Below are 20,696 nucleotides of genomic sequence, written 5' to 3' on the forward strand. Positions count from 1 at the left end.
GGACACTGCCAGATTTTATCATGACTATCTGTCATCGCTGGCCCCGTACATGAAACTATACATGCAAGTCATAAACTTGGAGGGAAGACTGGGGGATTCAATGACAAACTCTACCTACAGACGAAAATGACTCATATTCAGCTAACATAGGGGGGATGAACACACACATTTATAAAGTAATTCAGGGTCACATGGTTTTTATTTTGCATAGAGGAGTTGAGGACAGGGGAATTTATCAACTTAGTATTTCATACTGACTGCATGAATAGCCTCCCTCTGTTCATGACTTTACTGAAGGAGTTCTCTGTCATCTGTCATCTGTCATTTTATTTGAAAAGGGGTTTTCTGGAGAAGTGGGACACTAAACAAACAGTTAAAAATCATTTACATTTAAGGAAATCACTCCCTAAATGATTTAGTTTATTTTGTATAGTGTACAAGTTTTGCATGATTAAAATCAGTGGGAGGCTAGGACGGGTTGTTGCACATTCATTGTCAAACATGTGGGTGAATCCATCTCACTGCTTGACAATTATTCATGTCCCATGACATAGAACTGACAAAGGGATAAGTTTCAAGATCACCTGTATAATAAACAAATTATAACAGAAATAAAAGCTGGGTGTATCCCTTCCAGCATACCCCGGTCTCCCCATAACCACACCCCAATTGATGTCTTCACACATGTACTCCTTCCTCACATACGCATGCACGCACACACATTCACACACAATAACCTCACTCCAATCAAGTCATGCCCTCCTCAGCCCTCCTGTCTCATGCCCCCACCTCCACACCCACCCCAAACTCCTTCCACCCCCACCCCACCCCACCTCCACACCCACCCCAATCTCCTTCCACCCCACCCCCACCTCCTGCCACCATCCACTTCTAAAATTATTCCACACATATCACCCATTAACTTCCTTCCCTGTTAGCACAGTGATTAACATAATTGAATCAGAATTCATATAAACACAAACACATGCATGAAGTAATTTAAAAACATTTCAAGATGCATTGGACTTCATGGTCAATGACAATTACGAATAACAGGAAGATATATTCCATCACAATGCAACTCTAGAGCAATATATATCTTGTATTGCTTTTATAAATAGTACAAATTGCATCCTAAATGATTTTCCTTTTTGATGTATATACAAAAAACACCCTACTTTATCTTGCTCTTGAGCAATAAAATCTAATTCCGTTCTTAATGGGGCAACCACAACACTGTATTACACCATCAAACAACCCCAGCATTTTGCAGGTACAATGTTGTTAAACTGTGCACACTGACAGTCAGCGGAGTGAGAATATGGGAACAATGTTTGTGTGAGACTCAGATCAGCGATACCGCCAGTAGTAAGTCTACATACATTATCATGATAATAGGCGGTTTTCAGCCTGAAGATTGTGGTATGATGTAGCCATTATTAAAAACTTTGTGTTGTAATGAATACTTTTGAAACTTGGGCTCATTGTTACATTATGGTAATAAGTAAACAATCTTATCACAAAAACATCTAAACCACTCTGTAAGTATGTATTTTAATGATATGTTTGGGGTTTCATCGGTGGGTGACAACCGCTGCAAGCTACATCCAGGGTGTGGTTGTCAGTTTCTAAACAGTCCATGCAGTGGTGAACACGTTAAACAGACTTTACATCTTGTCTTTACCAACGTGAAGTTACAAGCATTGATTGAACATACTGGGTATACTATATCTGATTCCTCAAGCTAAGGGAGACATGTGAAGGTCTGGGTTAGAATTCTTCTTCAGTAACCCATGCCTGTCGTAAAAGGCGACCAACGGGATCGGGTGGTCAGACTCGCTGACTTGGTTGACACATGTCATCGATTCCCAGTTGCGCAGATCGATGCTCATGCTGTTGATCACTTGATTGTCTGGTCCAGACTCGATTATTTACAGACTGCCACCATGTAGCTTAAATATTGCTGAGTGCGGTTTTAATGAAACTCACTCACTCACTCAAGCTATGAGATGCATCTCATTAATGACTGACTGACTGAGTTAGGTTTTACGCCGCTTTTAGCAATATTCCAGCAACATCATGGCGGGGAACACCAGAAATTGGTTTCACACATTGTACCCTTGTGGGGATTTGAACCTGGGTCTTTGGCGTGACGAGCCAACGATTTAACCACTGGGCTACCCCACCGCCCCATCTCATTAATGTAGTTTAAGAATGTCATGATAAAACAGGTACATCATAACATCAGTTGTGAGGGAAACCTTGTGGTTAATCCAACGACGTACTTGTCAGGGGTCAATTTGTAAAATGGTTTCGCTATAGATTTATTTCCAGAAAATATACACCAACATAAAGCATATTGTTTGGGGTTGATTCCAAAACTAGTTAATTATGTTTGTGGGAAATCATAGCTATGACTATTATGTTTTTTAATTGGGACCCATGTATCCTACAAGGCTTTCCTGTTCTTGTGCATTCATCCTCGGATGGGAACATCAGTGTTGAATATCAGCTATTACAGGCCCGATTCTTCCGTCTCAAATATTTCACATAATCCCAGCACGAGCCAGTGAGATACTTTCAAGCTGATTTAATGCCTCAGTATGAGAGACAGAAGTGTGCTTCCCACATCTGAAGTTTTTTGGGAATGGAACCTGTGCCTTGAGCTGGCACTGTCACCACTGGACTACCTAGCTCCATTCTAACACTCCTCCATCAGGGCCATATATCTCTGGCCTTAATGAACGTGAGGACATTTCATACTCAAACATGCTTGCTCTAGAGAAACTGACCCTGTCAGGAATCAACCCTGCATTAAGTCTAGCAAACACCCTTGCATCTGAGCCATACAACTCAGACATTAATCAGTGTAAATATACAATACATAGAAGATACTTAACGACCTTCCGTGTAATTACCAGTTTTAGTTAACGAGTTAATGATTTGGTATCAAACGAGTAAAAGCAAGTTGATACTAAACCTTTCGCGAGGTTTAATAAAAATGATATTTCACGGAAGTGAGTTTAGTATTCTGTTTATTACTTTCGAACATAAATTGATAGAAACTGCCTACAGTGTGATGACTCTCAGCTTTCTGCAAGTCAAGCAAGGTCTAATACCATTGTGACAGAGATATTAGCATTGTGACATCATAACTAAAACATCATGACGTCATACGTCTAGCGGTATTACACTTATGTAATATTGCCGTAAACATATTACACTGCAGTATCTTCCATGCATGGATGAGAAATTAAGTCATATATCCTTTCCAATAAGCTACCATGTATGGAATCAACCCTGAAAACATAGCAAACACTCTTCCATCTGAGTCATACCATCCATACATAATCAAAATATTACATAATCACATTTTCACCACTACTATACCACTTCCAAAATCAACCCAGGATCCCAAGTAAACCTCTACTCTGTAAACAATCTCACTATCCCTTACTCAATATAATAAAGAAACTATCCTGACATTTATCTGTTTCAAACATTTCACATTGACAGCGGTCAGTGTTATTTACAAACACACTGAAACCTGCCAATCCAAATATTTCCCTGAATGACATCTACTTGTGGCTGAACATCCTTCATGCACTTTCAACTCATCACAAACCAAGCACAAACATATTTCAGTTGGATGGTGAATCAGAGATTTATCAATCAGTGGAGGTAAGTTATCTCAAAGCTTGAACTAATGTACCTATCAACTCAGAACTTGCACTTAACAAAGCAGGTTTTAATAACAACCAATAAAAGGTGTGTGGGGGATAGTATTTCATTGTTTTCAGTTCTCAGTTATAATCTTGTCAGGTCATTGAATGCTCGATAGTTGCCCTGTTTAATATGTCGTACATTCTGACAGAAGAATCACTCAGAAGGCTAGATAATAAATGACATGAAATTTGTCAGTCAAATTGAAAGATATGGATGAAGCCTATATTTTTATTAAACTGATCAGATCAAGATAAACTTCACATACACCATGACCGACAAAAGGTTTTTATATATTTTATGTACATGCATGATTTTGAAACAAATATGAAAATGTGTACGAATACATGTTCAAGTACACAACTCAGCAAATACTGACTGACTGAGTTTTGGTTTTATGCTGCTTTTAGCAATATTCCAGCAACATCACGGGGAGGGGACACCAGAAATTGGCTTCAAACATTGTACCCATGTGGGGATTCGAACCCTGGTCTTCGGCATGATGAGCCAACACTTTAACTACTAGGCTACCTGACCGCCCCCTCGTAAACACACATTAATGTGTGTGTGAGTAGTGTGACACCACAGAAGGCAATAGTCTAGTTTATAAAGCAAGTGGTTGACAATGTTGTAAAGTGAGTGAGTGAGTTTAGTTTTACGCCGCACTCAGCAATATTCCAGCTATATGGCGGTGGTCTGTAAATAATCGAGTCTGGACCAGACAATCCAGTGATCAACAGCATGAGCATCGATCTGCGCAACTTTGGGAACCGATGACATGTGTCAACCAAGTCAGCGAGCCTGACCATCCGATCATGTTAGTCGCCTCTTACAACAAGCATGGGTTACTGAAGATCAATATTGTAACCCGGACCTTCACGGGTCTACAATGTAGTAATGAGGCATGTTAGAAGCTGTTTAATGAAGACACAGTTTACTTGAGGATTCCAACTTTTCTGCCTTCAGTGCAACAGTTCTATTTCTGCGAATTATTTCAGGAAAAGCTCATGTTGCTAGCATACACCGAGCGTAGGGTTGTAATGATACACTTGCTGGATACATGATACATATCTAGATGGTAATTAACATCGCAATACGATACACCATAGAATACACAAGGGCTTCACACTTACCCGTGAAGATCCAGGTTAGAATTGTCTCTAGCAACTGAGGCAACTAATGGGAACAGGATCGGGTGGTCACAAAACTGCCTTGGTTGACACATGTCATCGTATCATTGTAACCCAATTGCGTATATTGATGCCCATGCTGTTGATCACTGGATCCAGACTTGATTATTTACAGACCTCCGCCATATAGCTGGAATATTGTGACGTGAGGCGTTAAAAAACAAGCTTCACACTTGATTCATTAAACATGACACTTGATAAGAGAACAGTCCCATCATCAAGGGAAATGGGGCCATCAAAGACATACACGAGTAAGTAGATTTAAGTTATTAATAAAAGCTCTTGTTCATAAACACAGAAAATATCATTTCAAATGTACAATACGTAGCATCACACATTATGTTTATCACACATACTCTACAACCTCTCATAAAACTGAATCTTAATCAAGTCTTCTCTTTAACATTTAAATATCAAGCCATTGTTTGAACATATCACAGATAAATGTTGTAAATGTTAAAAATTAACAAGACAAATTGCAGTATTTAATTACAATTTTCAATCTGTTATGTGGCGCTTGTTTTGTTATCTCACAGATTCAAGGCTTTTATGGTACTTAACCAACTTAACAAGCATTAAAAAAATGGCAACCTAAATATTTTTTCAGCCTCTTGCGTCATGAAAGCTCGCAGTGTGGAAATGACAAGCAACAAATCAGCTAATTGCACATATAAACCCCCACAACCAATCTCAGGCCATTTATATCAGGTCAGTCAAATGTTTAATATCATCTGTGTCATGTGTCTGTTTTCATAAATTACAATGGAAATAAATATTATGTTTACATTGCCTCCTTAAAGATTATAATCCTAAATCTTGTAAAGGCTGATTGAACAACTTGTTACGAGGCTATAAACAGTGGTCCCAGGTCAACATCTTAACCCCAACCGACATCATCCCTTGATTATGAACGTTAAATGCTAATAGTTTATATTTGGCAATCTGGATTGCAACTAATGGGTACACATATAAACTGATAATAAATTCTGTACTCAATAAATATCAGATCCTCAATAAATATCAGATCAATTTAAAATACTATATGGTCTGTAAATTTATTACATGGGTAAACATTGGATAACAGTTAACTTGTTGGTATGAACATTTTTTTCTATCATCTTAAGTTGTATATTACAGATTAGTTTTGACACTGGTAACAGTGACATCACTTTGGGTCGTCCACACTCCCCCAGCTGACTGTGGTCCAACAAAAAATACTGTTCAGAGTTGGGCTCAAAGCTACGTTAATCTATATTCAAGTTATTTCTTTCAAATGTTTACCAAATAATATATCAAACTTTCCGGACAATAACAGATGTCTGGTCATGATAGCCCTCTTGTAATCATGGAGCCTTGTAAGTCAGGAATTATTCAAATGTGCACATCATGAAGTATACAAGGGAAACAACCCCTAAAGAAATATAATTAGTATCTATCATACTGCTCATTGTAACATTCTTTCCTTAAAAAATCCAGTCCAGTCATATACAAGTTCACATGCTAAGGCTTATTATGTTAAGTTTACATGATTAGACAGATCAATTACATATTAAGCTTAAATACAAACATGGTGGAAAGAGGATAATTAAAGCAAAGCCCTTAGATTGTTATGGAGGCTATACAAGTCCATGAAGCCTCCTTTTATTGTAAGAGGGATATAAACCAATGATATTGTTGCAGCAGGTCCTAATCCCAAGGCAATCTTATATCAGTAACCACAAGCATTGATTAAATCATAAACCCATGTGGTATGAAATTGACGAGCAATTGACAACATCAATAGCAGTCAATGATGGGTAATTGTTTGTTAAGCCATCAATGCCTTCAAATGTAGGTCACTCTGCCAAAACAAACATGACTATTCAATTGTCCCCTGTGCTAATCATGGTTATGATTGAAGCATCTCAGAAGGGATCATGTATTGATAATTGTTGATAACATGTATTAATACACTTAAATGGCCATGATACAGACAAATGGCTTGTTTGGTTTAACCTGTGTTGAACAGACCAATGCAGAAGCCATTGCAGTCACTGGATAACTATGCTATTTATGCAAACAGCATAGCATATTTTGCTAAGTTCAGTAAAGTGAGACAAAATGATTGGCTATGTTAAATAACACATATCTTTCACTAACATCTCTTTATATAAAAGTTATGTTTTCAGTTAATTAACCTTGACTTACCCTTAACAGTTACTTAAAAGGTTTACATCTTACATACTCCACCTGCCACACACAATATGTGAACCAAGTTATGAAAACTGTTTGACTTGAGTGCTACAGGTTAATAATGAAACAACTGGACCCAAAAGTGGACCCTCACATCACCAAGGCAGAAGAAATGGTGGACCCTGGCCAACATCCAACTGGACCACAACATGGACCCTGGCCAACTCCCAACTGGACACCATGGGAACTCTGGATAACACCCAACTGGACACCATGGGAACTCTGGATAACTCCCAACTGGACACCATGGGAACTCTGGATAACACCCAACTGGACCACAAGGTTGATCCAGGCCAACACCCAACTAGACCAGAAGGTGGATCCTGACCAACACCCAACTAGACCAGAAGGTGGATCCTGACCAACACCCAACTAGACCAGAAGGAGGATCCTGACCAACACCCAACTAGACCAGAAGGAGGATCCTGACCAACACCCAACTAGACCAGAAGGTGGATCCTGACCAACACCCAACTAGACCAGAAGGTGGATCCTGACCAACACCCAACTAGACCAGAAGGTGGATCCTGACCAACACCCAACTAGACCAGAAGGTGGATCCTGACCAACACCCAACTAGACCAGAAGGAGGACCCTGGCAAATTTCCAACTAGACCAGAAGGAGGATCCTGACCAACACCCAACTAGACCAGAAGGTGGACCCTGACCAACACCCAACTAGACCAGAAGGTGGATCCTGACCAACACCCAACTAGACTAGAAGGAGGACCCTGGTAAATTTCCAACTAGACCAGAAGGAGGATCCTGACCAACAAGCAACTAGACCAGAAGGAGGATCCTGACAAACACCCAACTAGACCAGAAGGTGGATCCTGACCAACACCCAACTAGACCAGAAGGTGGATCCTGATCAACACCAAACTAGACCAGAAGGTGGACCCTGACCAACACCCAACTAGACCAGAAGGAGGATCCTGACCAACACCCAACTAGACCAGAAGGTGGACCCTGACCAACACCGAACTAAACCAGAAGGTGGACCCTGACCAACACCCAACTAGACCAGAAGGAGGATCCTGACCAACACCCAACTAGACCAGAAGGTGGACCCTGGCAAATTTCCAACTAGACCAGAAGGAGGATCCTGACCAACACCCAACTAGACCAGAAGGTGGACCCTGACCAACACCCAACTAGACCAGAAGGTGGATCCTGACCAACACCCAACTAGACCAGAAGGTGGATCCTGACCAACACCCAACTAGACCAGAAGGTGGATCCTGACCAACACCCAACTAGACCAGAAGGTGGATCCTGACCAACACCCAACTAGACCAGAAGGAGGACCCTGGTAAATTTCCAACTAGACCAGAAGGAGGATCCTGACCAACAACCAACTAGACCAGAAGGAGGATCCTGACCAACACCCAACTAGACCAGAAGGCTGATCCTGACCAACACCCAACTAGACCAGAAGGTGGATCCACCAACACCCAACTAGACCAGAAGGTGGATCCTGACCAACACCCAACTAGACCAGAAGGTGACCTGAAACACCCAACTAGACCAGAAGGTGGATCCTGACCAACACCAAACTAGACCAGAAGGTGGACCCTGACCAACACCCAACTAGACCAGAAGGAGGATCCTGACCAACACCCAACTAGACCAGAGACCAGAAGGTGGACCCTGACCAACACCAATCCTGACCAACACCCAACTAGACCAGAAGGTGGACCCTGACCAACACAACACCCAACTAGACCAGAAGGTGGACCCTAGACCAGAAGGTGGACCCTGGACCAAAGGAGGATCCAAACTAGACCAGAAGGAGGGTGGACCCTGACCAACACCCAACTAGACCAGAAGGTGGATCCTGACCAACACCCAACTAGACCAGAAGGAGGACCCTGTCAAATTTCCAACTAGACCAGAAGGAGGATCCTGACCAACAACCAACTAGACCAGAAGGAGGATCCTGACCAACACCCAACTAGACCAGAAGGTGGATCCTGACTAACACCCAACTAGACCAGAAGGTGGACCCTGACCAACACCCAACTAGACCAGAAGGAGGATCCTGACCAACACCCAACTAGACCAGAAGGTGGATCCTGACCAACACCGAACTAAACCAGAAGGTGGACCCTGACCAACACCGAACTAAACCAGAAGGTGGACCCTGACCAACACCCAACTAGACCAGAAGGAGGATCCTGACCAACACCCAACTAGACCAGAAGGTGCACCCTGGCAAATTTCCAACTAGACCAGAAGGAGGATCCTGACCAACACCCAACTAGACCAGAAGGTGGACCCTGACCAACACCCAACTAGACCAGAAGGAGGATCCTGACCAACACCCAACTAGACCAGAAGGTGGATCCTGACCAACACCCAACTAGACCAGAAGGAGGATCCTGACCAACACCCAACTAGACCAGAAGGTGGACCCTGACCAACACCCAACTAGACCAGAAGGAGGATCCTGACCAACACCAACAACCAACACCAGAAGGAAGGATCCTGACCAACACCCAACTAGACCAGAAGGTGGATCCAACACCCAACTAGACCAACACCAACAACTAGACCAGAAGGTGGACCCTGACCAACACCCAACTAGACCAGAAGGTGGATCCTGACCAACACCCTAAACTAGACCAACACCAACTAGAAGGTGGATCCTGAGGAAGGAGGATCCTGACCAACACCCAACTAGACCAGAAGGTGGACCCTGACAAATTTCCAACTAGACCAGAAGGAGGATCCTGACCAACACCCAACTAGACCAGAAGGTGGACCCTGACCAACACCCACTAGACCAGAAGGTGGACTAAACCAGAAGGTGGACCCTGACCAACACCCAACTAGACCAGAAGGTGGACCCTGACCAACACCCAACTAGACCAGAAGGTGGACCCTGGCCAACACCCAACTTCCCTGAAACTAGACCAGAAGGAGGATCCTGACCAACACCCAACTAGACCAGAAGGTGGAGGACCCTGGCAAATTCCCAACTAGACCAGAAGGAGGATCCTGACCAACACCCAACTAGACCAGAAGGAGGATCCTGACCAACACCCAACTAGACCAGAAGGAGGACCCTGGCAAATTTCCAACTAGACCAGAAGGAGGATCCTGACCAACAACCAACTAGACCAGAAGGTGGATCCTGACCAACACCCAATTAGACCAGAAGGTGGATCCTGACCAACACCCAACTAGACCAGAAGGAGGATCCTGCCCAACACCCAACACCCAGAAGGAGGACCCTGACCAGAAACTAGGATCCCTGACCAACACCCAACTAGACCAGAAGGAGGATCCTGACCAACAACCAACTAGACCAGAAGGAAGACCCTTGCAAATTTCTAACTAGACCAGAAGGAGGATCCTGACCAACACCCAACTAGACCAGAAGGAGGACCCTGGCAAATTTCCAACTAGACCAGAAGGAGGATCCTGACCAACACCCAACTAGACCAGAAGGAGGATCCTGACCAACACCCAACTAGACCAGAAGGAGGACACTGGCAAATTTCCAACTAGACCAGAAGATACATCCTGGGCAACACCAAAATAGACCACAAGGTGGACCCAGTATTTCCCCCGTCTGGACCAATTGGGCCACCAGAATCAACCATCCATGGCACTCCAAATGTATTAATAAATGACAGATGCATATTTATTATCTTTTTCAAAATAATGAGTGCTTTGTCGATAAAAGAGAGATATTATTACAAAAGATGTAATTATTTGAGTCACCATTTCCTACTTTTCAAACATTTGTTATTTCATTCTCCCCCCTCCGAGCAGCAATGAGCAGCTGGTAGATGCAGTCATCAAACCATGGGGTGGTGCACAGGGAGACTCCATATTGTACACAACAACCCATGGGGTGGTGCACAGGGAGACTCAGGCTGTTCCATATTGTACACAACAACCCATGCATGCTTACTGGAAACTCACTTGGACAACTGTTGAATGTGACTTTGGTAAAGAGACAATAAAAGCAGAATATGTTCAGGATAAGAAGACATTTCCTGTGCTAATTGCTCAACATTATGTTGAAGGTGATGCTTCTCAAGTCTCCTTGTTTGTCTAACTTTGATACAAGAAGTATGTTTTACATTCATGGTGACATGTTAATTTAGGTGTGGGTTCAGAATGCTAATAACTGGGAGCCATGTACAGCTGACTCAATTGTAGCTGAAAGTATTAGCATTGGAAGAAATACTGGGGTATATCAATGAGTTGTTAGTTCCATGGGGTGCAAAGGGAGATGGTTTCTAACAGATTTTACATGGAGTGTAATACCTCTTACCTCAAAAGTTTATAATCCGGTCAGAGTATAATTTTGTCAGTTGGTAGTTGAACTAACAACACATGACACATTCAAACTAAAAAATATAATTTATTATGATAAACACTGTTGACAAACACAGTTTCTGATTATGGCAAACATTAAGGTGACAATCTGTCCAGTACTATCTGAGACCAAATGGATGGCTTCTCAGAGGGAATCTCTACCAGGTGGTGGATCTACAGCATCCAAACTTCTACATCCTCCTGCGTTCAAACCAACCAAGGTGGATCAGCTGGACACAATGTCACCAACAGCAAGCAACGTACTCCTGACATATCAGCCCCTCCCTCCATACACTGTCTGTAACTACTGTCTGACGTAGGACAGCTGAAACACTCCAGCAGAATGCTGTACAAGGCAGTTTGAGTGAGAATCAGTTGGACAAGATGGCTGACAGTCAGTGACACCAACTGAAGTCAGAGTCAGGCTGGTTGTTCTTTCCCCCACGGGTGTCCAACAGTCAGTATATGGTTTGCTGGCTCCAGACCTGGCATCACACTGTGGTGGTCATGACAAAGATGTTGTGTTGATGACTACAACCTACACTCACCTCCTAGATACAAGACACAAACTAGAGCAAGCCTCAGGGTACATCATGTGAGTCAGTGATATTTTTTTGGACATTAAAAAGCCAGCCTTGAGCACAAGCTCCTGCCATGAAATAGCTTACCCCTACAATAATTAATGACAGACTAGATTACACTGCACTACTGACTAAACTAACCAGTTGACCAGGTGAGCTATACTGTGATATCAATGTCCTATGTACATCTGTTCTCCACTGCCTTTACAGAATATCTTGGTACATTAAAAAGACAACCAACTCAATAATAATACAACATAAAGTTTACTGTGACAAGATAAGATTGACATATTTACAGTTCAACTTCAGTATTTTTATGATATTTATGACAAGTGTGCTTCCTCAGTAGTTGAGTAGGCCGCAACTGTTCATAAAAATATGAATCATAAGTCATGAGACCATTCTGACTCACCTGGTTTCACACCTGTCTGGCATAATTAACTCATTCTTCTCACACCCTCGTGGTACCTCCCTGGTGCCACATCCATATTCATCGGCCCAAACAGCATTATGATAATGTAGTGGAGTACATGTGGCAATGTGTGGTCGCTGATTTAATGTGATTGCGTAAACTGATGAGGACACGGTGGCTCTTGCGGTACACCAACCCATGCTCAGATGTGTTATATTACTGTAAGGAGCATGTGAGTGAGTGAGTGAGTGAGTGAGTGAGTGAGTGAGTGAGTGAGTGAGTGAGTGAGTGAGTGAGTGAGTGAGTGAGTGAGTGAGTGAGTGAGTGAGTGAGTGAGTGAGTGAGTGAGTGAGTGAGTGAGTGAGTGAGTGAGTGAGTTTTATGCTGCTTTTATTCCAGCAATATCATGGTGGAGAACACCACAAATAGCTTTCACACGTTGTACCCATGTGGAATCGAAGCCGGGCCTTCGGCGTGACGAGCCAATGCTTTAACCACTAGGCTACCACACCGCCCACATATGAAGATGAAGGAATGTTATGATGAAGTGATATAATCTTCTAAACATGTATACAGATGTTGTATGAAATGTTAAGTGGTAAGTCATGTGTCATGTGTAGTGTGTCATGTAGAGTGCATCATGTCTAGAACGTCATGTGTGGTGTGTCACGTGTAGTGTGTCATGTAGAGTGTGTCATGTGTAGAGTCATGTGTAGAGTGTGTCATGTATTGTGTCATGTGTGTCGTGTCATGTATAGAGCATCATGTGTGGTGTGTCATGTGTAGTGTGTGATGTGTAGTATGTCATGTAGAGTGTGTCAAGAGTTGTGTGCCATGTGTAGTGTGTGATGTGTAGTGAGTCATGTGTAGAGTGTCATGTGTAGTGCCATGTGTAGTGAGTCATGTGTAGTGTGTCATGTAGAGCGTCATGAGGTGTGTCATGTGTAGTGTGTCATGTAGGGTCTGTCCTGTGTAGTGTGTCATGTAGAGTGTGCCATGTGTCATGTGTAGTGTGCCATGTGTCATGCAAAGTGTGTCATGTAGTGTCATGTGTAGTGTGTCATGTAGAGCATGCCATGTGTCATGTGTAATCTGTCATGGAGAGTGTGCCACGTGTCATGTGTAATGTGTCATGAAGAGTGTCATGTGTAGTGTAAAGTAGAGCGTGTCATGTATAGTGAGTCATGTCATGTGTAGTGTGTAATGTGTTGTCATGTGTCAAGTGTCATGTAGAGCATGTCATGTGTAGTGTGTCATGTGTCATGTAGAGCGTGTCATGTGTCATTTATAGTGAGTCATGTGTCATGTGTAGTGTGTCATGTAGAGTGTGTCATATAGTGTGTCATGTGTAGTGAGTCATGTGTCATGTGTAGTGTGTCATATAGTTTGTCATGTGTAGTGTGTCATGTAGAGAGTGACATGTGTAGTGTGTCATGTGTAGTGTGTCATGTAGAGTGTCATGTGCCGAGCGTTATGTAGAGTGTGTCATGTGTCATGTATAGTGAGTCATGTGTCATATACGTGTAGTGTGTCATGTAGAGAATGTCATGTCATGTGTCATGTGTTGAGTGTCATTTAGAGTGCTTCAATCTGTTCAATGTGTAGTTTGTCATGTTTAGAGTGTCATGTGTGGTGTCATGCACTATCAGTACCTGCGATGTCCACTCAGCCTGTTTGTCTCTGCCTGTGGAACACACCTATGTATGGTACGATCACTGTAGTGTACGTTTAGCATATAATGTCATCTCATCACTGGTGAAACCTGATCACACGCAAACGCCCTTAAATTCATGTGTCTATACAACAGTAACTGGAGCTATATCTCATAGATAAAATATAACCACGCACAAAATGTCATTAGTTACCTAAGACGACCTTCACATTGCAGATGGGAATCTGTTAAAGGATGGTCGCATCACGGCAAAACATTCTGTATGTGGGTCAAACCGACCATTACATCAGCCTGCCATCCCTGGCGGAGTCTATTTACGTATCTCCAACCTCCAGTAAGTACCCTGACGTATCCCTAGTACCGCCATGGGCCACAAATAAATCCAGCGATGCTGAAAACGTAACCCGGAGCCTCCATTGAAACTGCCTAAGTAAACTGACAACTAATGTACGTCGCAAGTCCAACCTACACTTCTGTACTGGGAACATAATGTCAGTACGTTCGTGAAACAAGAAATTTACACAACACCGGTGCTTGACGCAATTGAGTCATTACATTTTGAAAAAAAATGTATTCAGTGATTCATGAATAAAATATAACTGTCATGTGACATAATTACGTTTGTCGTGATGTACTTTACTCATGGCAGAACAAGAGATTGCTGGCTACATAACTAAATGTGATTCATACTAAGTTATAGATCCACTTTAATTTGTAATACTTATGATTCACATATCTGAACTCAGTAGATATATGAAATGTAAATGATAATGTTGTTCAATGATTGTAAATTAAAGCAATTATCAATAAAGTACTCACGTCTATCATTAAGGCTACATATTTGTTAACATAAGGACATAAACATCCATGACCGTGATATTTAAAGGGAGCAAAACAAATTACAAATGCTGGATGATTTTCAGTGTTTGTAGAACTAAAATACCTAGTAATTATGGTAATCCAAACCTCATTTCTGAGGCCTCTATTATGAGGTATCCCTTCCAAACATCCTGTACATTGTAATACAGATAATGACTAACATGATGGTAAACATAAAGCCCTCCGTTGTGAAAAGCATGTGATTCACGGTTTGCTTAATCAGGACATGAATCACAATCTCATCCTTTCAAAGGATCCATATCCCCTCATAAAAGCACCCTTATGAATATTCATAAATCATAATACCAGAAAAAAACACTCATAAAAAAATCATGTGCAAATGAAGAAATTGTGACACGTCATAAATGCCTCTTTAAAACATTTTATATTTTCAACAGCTTTATACGTGCTCAAGTCATTGAGACTCATTGAGAAATATCCCTAAAGGAAAACTTGAGGCTCACAGTGCAGATAAAAGTTTCCTGGACGCTTGGTGTATCGGTATTATGCTGGGAACACCTATACACTTCATCTCAAGAAAATGACCGGAAATGAGCGTGATAAATTTGCACGAACACTGTGCCCCTGTAAGCTTCATTTCAATATGGTTATGTTTATCAGGTTTTTCAGACCCTCGAGACAACACAGCTCAACTTGTGGAGGGGGCAAGGTGTAGCGTACCTAGTGTCACAGCGGTCTGTCATCCACCCGCCAACTGTTTACCAAGTCATCAGCCAATCAGAGAGCAGTATGCAAGTGATGAATCACCTGTGGTCTGGAGGTTAGACACGCTCAGGTATAGAAGGCTGTGTCAGTATCTGAGGCCGTCAGTCGAGGGGGTCGCAGTTGAGGGAACGCTACCTCATAGTCCTATGCCAGTGTCATCATGCAGTTTTTCTGAAATAAAACACACAAGATAAGTGGTTCATTCTGTGATTCAGTTTGTGAATAGTTCTTCTTTTCCTGCTAAAGGTGTTCAATGTTTGTGACAAGGACAAAAGATTCCTCCACAGTTAATGTTAGTGACAAGGACAAAAGATTCCTCCACAGTTAATGTTTGTAGTATATTTCTTAGATTACACCGTTCACTCATATCCCACTAAAAGTAATCTGTGTGAGGAATGACAAGACCCATTGCACAAAACATGATATTTTTCTCAGGATATATATTATTATATTATTATTATAGTATATTTATATAGCGCACATATCCACGCAACAGGTGCATGCTCAAGGTGCTGGTATTTTCCACTCGATCATTGGATGTCAATCTCAACGGCACATCGTATTATCAATCTCAACTCCCTAAGGAGTATACAACTCTTGCTGCCACTGGGCGCACCGAGTTATTGTGGCTTTCAATATTAGATTCTTGAAGGTTTATTCTTTGAATTTACATTTGATAATCCTTTAATCTTGTCCATATAAAACTCTCAAGGCATTACAACCTCTACAGGTATATTTTCAGCATCTATATATCAGTCAAGCCCTTTTAACTCTTTATCACATCAGAAACAACTTAAGAAGAAAAGATGGTTTTATACAATATTCAATTTCCACACCATTACTAAAAGGCTGGAGACGTGACCCTCTCAATGTACACTTCATGGTGATTAATTGGCCCTGTGTGTTTAGCCTTTATTGTCTTCATTTCAACTTGACCAAATGACCACTGCACCAATATCATATAACCCTTTCTCACACAAATCAGTGGCCATCTAGTTTTTCACTTTGATCATCCATAAATCACACACATGCAGATATAGAGTCGGTGTTTCAAAGAAGCATCTCATGTGCTCTGATGCATGAAAGCTGTCCCTTTAAATATGGAGGCCGGGGAGTGCTAGCCGCAGTTTGACCACAACCTGACATAGACTAATTGTTATACAATTACCAGTGGAAATGGGTGAGATGGAGTTGAGGCAGGCCGTGATTGTTGGTGGTATTGATGTCATGTTGGTGTGACCTGCTCAAGCCAACTTGTCTGGCAGGGATGTGGCTTCACACTCTTCCCAGCAGAATGGTGGAAGGTTTTACTTTTGTTTAACATTGATAATTTCAACTTCATTTACAAATATAACTAATACAGTACTTTTCACTTGTGTTATCGCTTTTGAAAGTGTTGTAATAAAGCATTCATTCAATATAGTGTTATTTCTCGCCATGTCACTCTCAATCTGTATTGAACGAACAGGCATTACTGTAGGTTGTGGGAAACAGGGTTACTGTAGGTTGTGGGAAACAGGGTTACTGTAGGTTGTGGGGAACAGGGTAACTGTTTGTTTGTGGGGGTCAGGGTTACTGTAGGTTGTGGGGATCAGGGTTACTGTAGGTTGTGGGGAACAGGGTTACTGTTGGTTGTGGGGAACAGGGTTACTGTAGGTTGTGGGAAACAGGGCTACTGTAGGTTGTGGGGATCAGGGCTACTCTTGGTTGTGGAGAACAGGGTTACTCTTGGTTGTGGGGAACAGGGTTACTATTGGTTGTGGGGAACAGGGTTACTATTGGTTGTGGAGAACAGGGTTACTATTGGTTGTGGGGAACAGGGTTACTGTAGGTTGTGGGGAACAGGGTTACTGTTGGTTGTGGGGAACAGGGTTACTCTTGGTTGTGGAGAACAGGGTTACTGTTGGTTGTGGAGAACAGGGTTACTCTTGGTTGTGGGAGAACAGGGTTACTCTTGGTTGTGGGGAACAGGGTTACTATTGGAACAGGGTTACTCTTGGTTGTGGAGAACAGGGTTACTCTTGGTTGTGGAGAACAGGGTTACTCTTGGTTGTGGGGAACAGGGTTACTCTTGGTTGTGGGGAACAGGGTTACTATTGGTTGTGGGAAACAGGGTTACTATAGGTTGTGGAGAACAGGGATACTGTTGGTTGTGGGGATCAGGGTTACTGTTGGTTGTGGGGAACAGGGTTACTGTTGGTTGTGGGGATCAGGGTTACTCTATGGTTGTGGAGAACAGGGTTACTGTAGGTTGTGGGGAACAGGGTTACTGTTGGTTGTGGGAACAGGGTTACTATTGGTTGTGGGGAACAGGGTTACTGTAGGTTGTGGAGAACAGGGTTACTGTTGGTTGTGGAGAACAGGGTTACTCTTGGTTGTGGGGAACAGGGTTACTGTTGGTTGTGGGGATCAGTGTTACTGTAGGGTGTGGGGATCAGGGATACTGTTTGGTTGTGGGGATCAGTGTTACTGTAGGGTGTGGGGATCAGGGATACTGTAGGGTGTGGGGATCAGGGTAACTGTAGGTTTTGGGAACAGGGTTACTGTTGGTTGTGGGGATAAGTGTTACTGTAGGTTGTGGGGGTCAGGGTTACTGTAGGTTGTGGGGATCAGGGTTACTGTAGGTTGTGGGGGTCAGGGTTACTGTTTGTTTGTGGGGAACAGGGTTACTGTTGGTTGTGGGGATCAGTGTTACTGTAGGTTGTGGGGATCAGGGATACTGTAGGTTGTGGGGAACAGGGTGGGATGGTTTAAGAGGTGAGTTGTTGTGACATGGTTTCAGGGGTAGGGAAGTGGTGACATGGTTTCAAGGGTAGGGATGTTGAAGCCGAAGGGATCTGAATTAAAATAACACTCCAGGTAATACAGATGGGTGGTTTTTCAGTGGTTTACAAGTTTGTGGGAGAGAGCTGAATCAATAATACAATAGTCTTCTAAAACAAACAATTCATTCTCACATTGGAAAATGTATTTCACAGTAAATCAAACAAGATCTTTTCAATGAGAATCACTACATTCTTTATCTACCCCCCAATATTTAAGCTGTTAAAAACAAGATGTCATAACGTTGCCGATATCCTGTCATAAGTCTAATGACTTGGAGGTAGTGCCCCCGCCCAAGCCCCTGCTCAAAACCCCACCCCTGCCCCTGTCCCTGCTCCCACCCTCATCCCTGCCCCCCTGCCCCTGCCCTGCCTCCTGTCCCTCCCACCCCTATGCCCCCCTGTCCCCACCCTGTCCTTGCTCCCACCCTCACACCCTGCCCCTGCCCCTGCCCTGCCCCTGTCCCGGCCTACAGCAGCACCTTCCAAAAGGGAAAGAAACAGTGGGTGCTTATGTGAAGACAAGATAAACACGACCAGTGAAGTGGACGCAGAAGAACATGCTTCAGTCAACAACTCATTTCAATTACAAAGGCTATCCATTACTGAAAGCGTCTAGTTTTTTCTCGATAGAACAAGTGGTTGTCTGTTTCTTAGCACCTTCAGCATGGCATTGTCAGTGGCAGTTTCCTTGTAGTCACTGGGTGCTGGGACACACTAAACTCATATTTCTGTTGTCTTAAAAAATCCACATACTTGAAATATAATAGGGATTTGGGATGTGTTGATATATGTTTGTAAGTTACTCAATTTATTTCGGTGTTCATGACGGCTCGGGGTGAGAGGTGATCCAGGTTGGGGTGAAGGGCTATTGATGTAGGGGTGAGGGGTGATCCAGGTTGGGGTGAGGGGTTATTGATGTAGGGGTGAGGGGTGATCCAGGTTGGGGTGAGGGCTATTGATGTAGGGGTGAAGGGTGATACAGGTTGGGGTGAGGGTTATTGATGTAGGGTGAGGGGTGATCCAGGTTGGGGTGAGGGTTATTGATGTAGGGGTGAGGGGTGATCCAGGTTGGGGTGAGGGGCTATTGATGTAGGGGTGAAGGGTGATACAGGTTGGGGTGAGGGTTATTGATGTAGGGGTGAGAGGTGATCCAGGTTGGGGTGAGGGGCTATTGATGTAGGGGTGAGGGTGATCCAGGTTGGGGTGAGGGAGCTATTGATGTAGGGGTGAAGGGTGGTACAGGTTGGGGTGAGGGGTTATTGATGTAGGGGTGAAGGATGATCCAGGTTGGGGTGAGGTGTGTTATTGATGTAGGGGTGAGGGGTGATCCAGGTTGGGGTGAGGGGCTATTGATGTAGGGATGAGGGGTGATCCAGGTTGGGGTGAGGGGTTATTGATGTAGGGGTGAGGGGTGATCCAGGTTGGGTCGAGGTTATTGATGTAGGAGTGAGGGGTGATCCAGGTTGGGGTGAGGGGTTATTGATGTAGGGGGTGAGGGTGATCCAGGTTGGGGTGAGGGGTTATTGATGTAGGGGTGAGGGGTGATCCAGGTTGGGGTGAGGGGTTATTGATGTAGGGGTGAGGGTGATCCAGGTTGGGGTGAGGGTTATTGATGTAGGGGTGAGGGTGATCCAGGTTGGGGTGAGGGTTATTGATGTAGGGGTGAGGGTAGTCAGGTATTGATGTAGGGGTGAGGGAGGTGATCCAGGTTGGGGTGAGGGTTATTGATGTAGGGGTGAGGGGTGATCCAGGTTGGGGTGAGGGCTATTGATGTAGGGGTGAGGGGTGATCCAGGTTGGGGTGAGGGGTTATTGATGTAGGAGTGAGGGTGATCCAGGTTGGGGTGAGGGGTTATTAATGTAGGGGTGATCCAGGTTGGGATCAGGGGTTATTGATGTAGGGGTGAGGAGTGATCCAGGTTGGGGTGAGGTTATTGATGTAGGGGTGAGGGGTGATCCAGGTTGGGGTGAGGGGTGATCCAGGTTGGGGGTGAGGGTTATTGATGTAGGAGTGAGGGGTGATCCAGGTTGGGGTGAGGGTTATTGATGTAGGGGTGAGGGGTGATCCAGGTTGGGGTGAGGGTTATTGATGTAGGGTGAAGGGTGATCCAGGTTGGGGTGAGGG

The 20,696-nt window shown here is 43.4% G+C and overlaps 1 protein-coding gene and 1 long non-coding RNA gene across 6 annotated transcripts in view; one reads left to right on the forward strand and one right to left on the reverse strand.

The window, feature by feature from the left end:
• LOC124260536 overlaps nt 1-20,696 on the reverse strand; it is a 97,230-nt gene that overhangs the window by 75,093 nt on the left and 1,441 nt on the right. The window contains exon 2 of the long non-coding RNA XR_006894118.1: nt 15,703-15,918. This is a non-coding gene — a long non-coding RNA (uncharacterized LOC124260536). The remainder of the gene's footprint in view (nt 1-15,702; nt 15,919-20,696) is intronic.
• Nucleotides 881-15,961, forward strand: LOC124260494. 5 transcript variants are annotated; one of them, XR_006894100.1, is made up of 4 exons: nt 881-1,368; nt 5,521-5,621; nt 14,359-14,476; nt 15,643-15,961. XR_006894100.1 is itself a non-coding variant. In XM_046694827.1 (3 exons), the coding sequence occupies exons 1-3, from the start codon at nt 3,602-3,604 to the stop codon at nt 15,805-15,807; spliced, it is 363 nt and encodes a 120-aa protein (XP_046550783.1). In that variant the 5' UTR covers nt 3,241-3,601; the 3' UTR covers nt 15,808-15,961. The 5 variants fall into 5 exon arrangements, 1 of the variants encoding a protein (XP_046550783.1); XR_006894099.1 differs by lacking the exon at nt 881-1,368 and adding an exon at nt 3,224-3,681; XR_006894107.1 differs by lacking the exon at nt 5,521-5,621.

Source organism: Haliotis rubra, unplaced genomic scaffold (assembly GCF_003918875.1).
Source record: "Haliotis rubra isolate DU_JTF1 unplaced genomic scaffold, ASM391887v1 Scf119, whole genome shotgun sequence".
Classification (NCBI taxonomy): Eukaryota; Metazoa; Mollusca; class Gastropoda; order Lepetellida; family Haliotidae; genus Haliotis; species Haliotis rubra.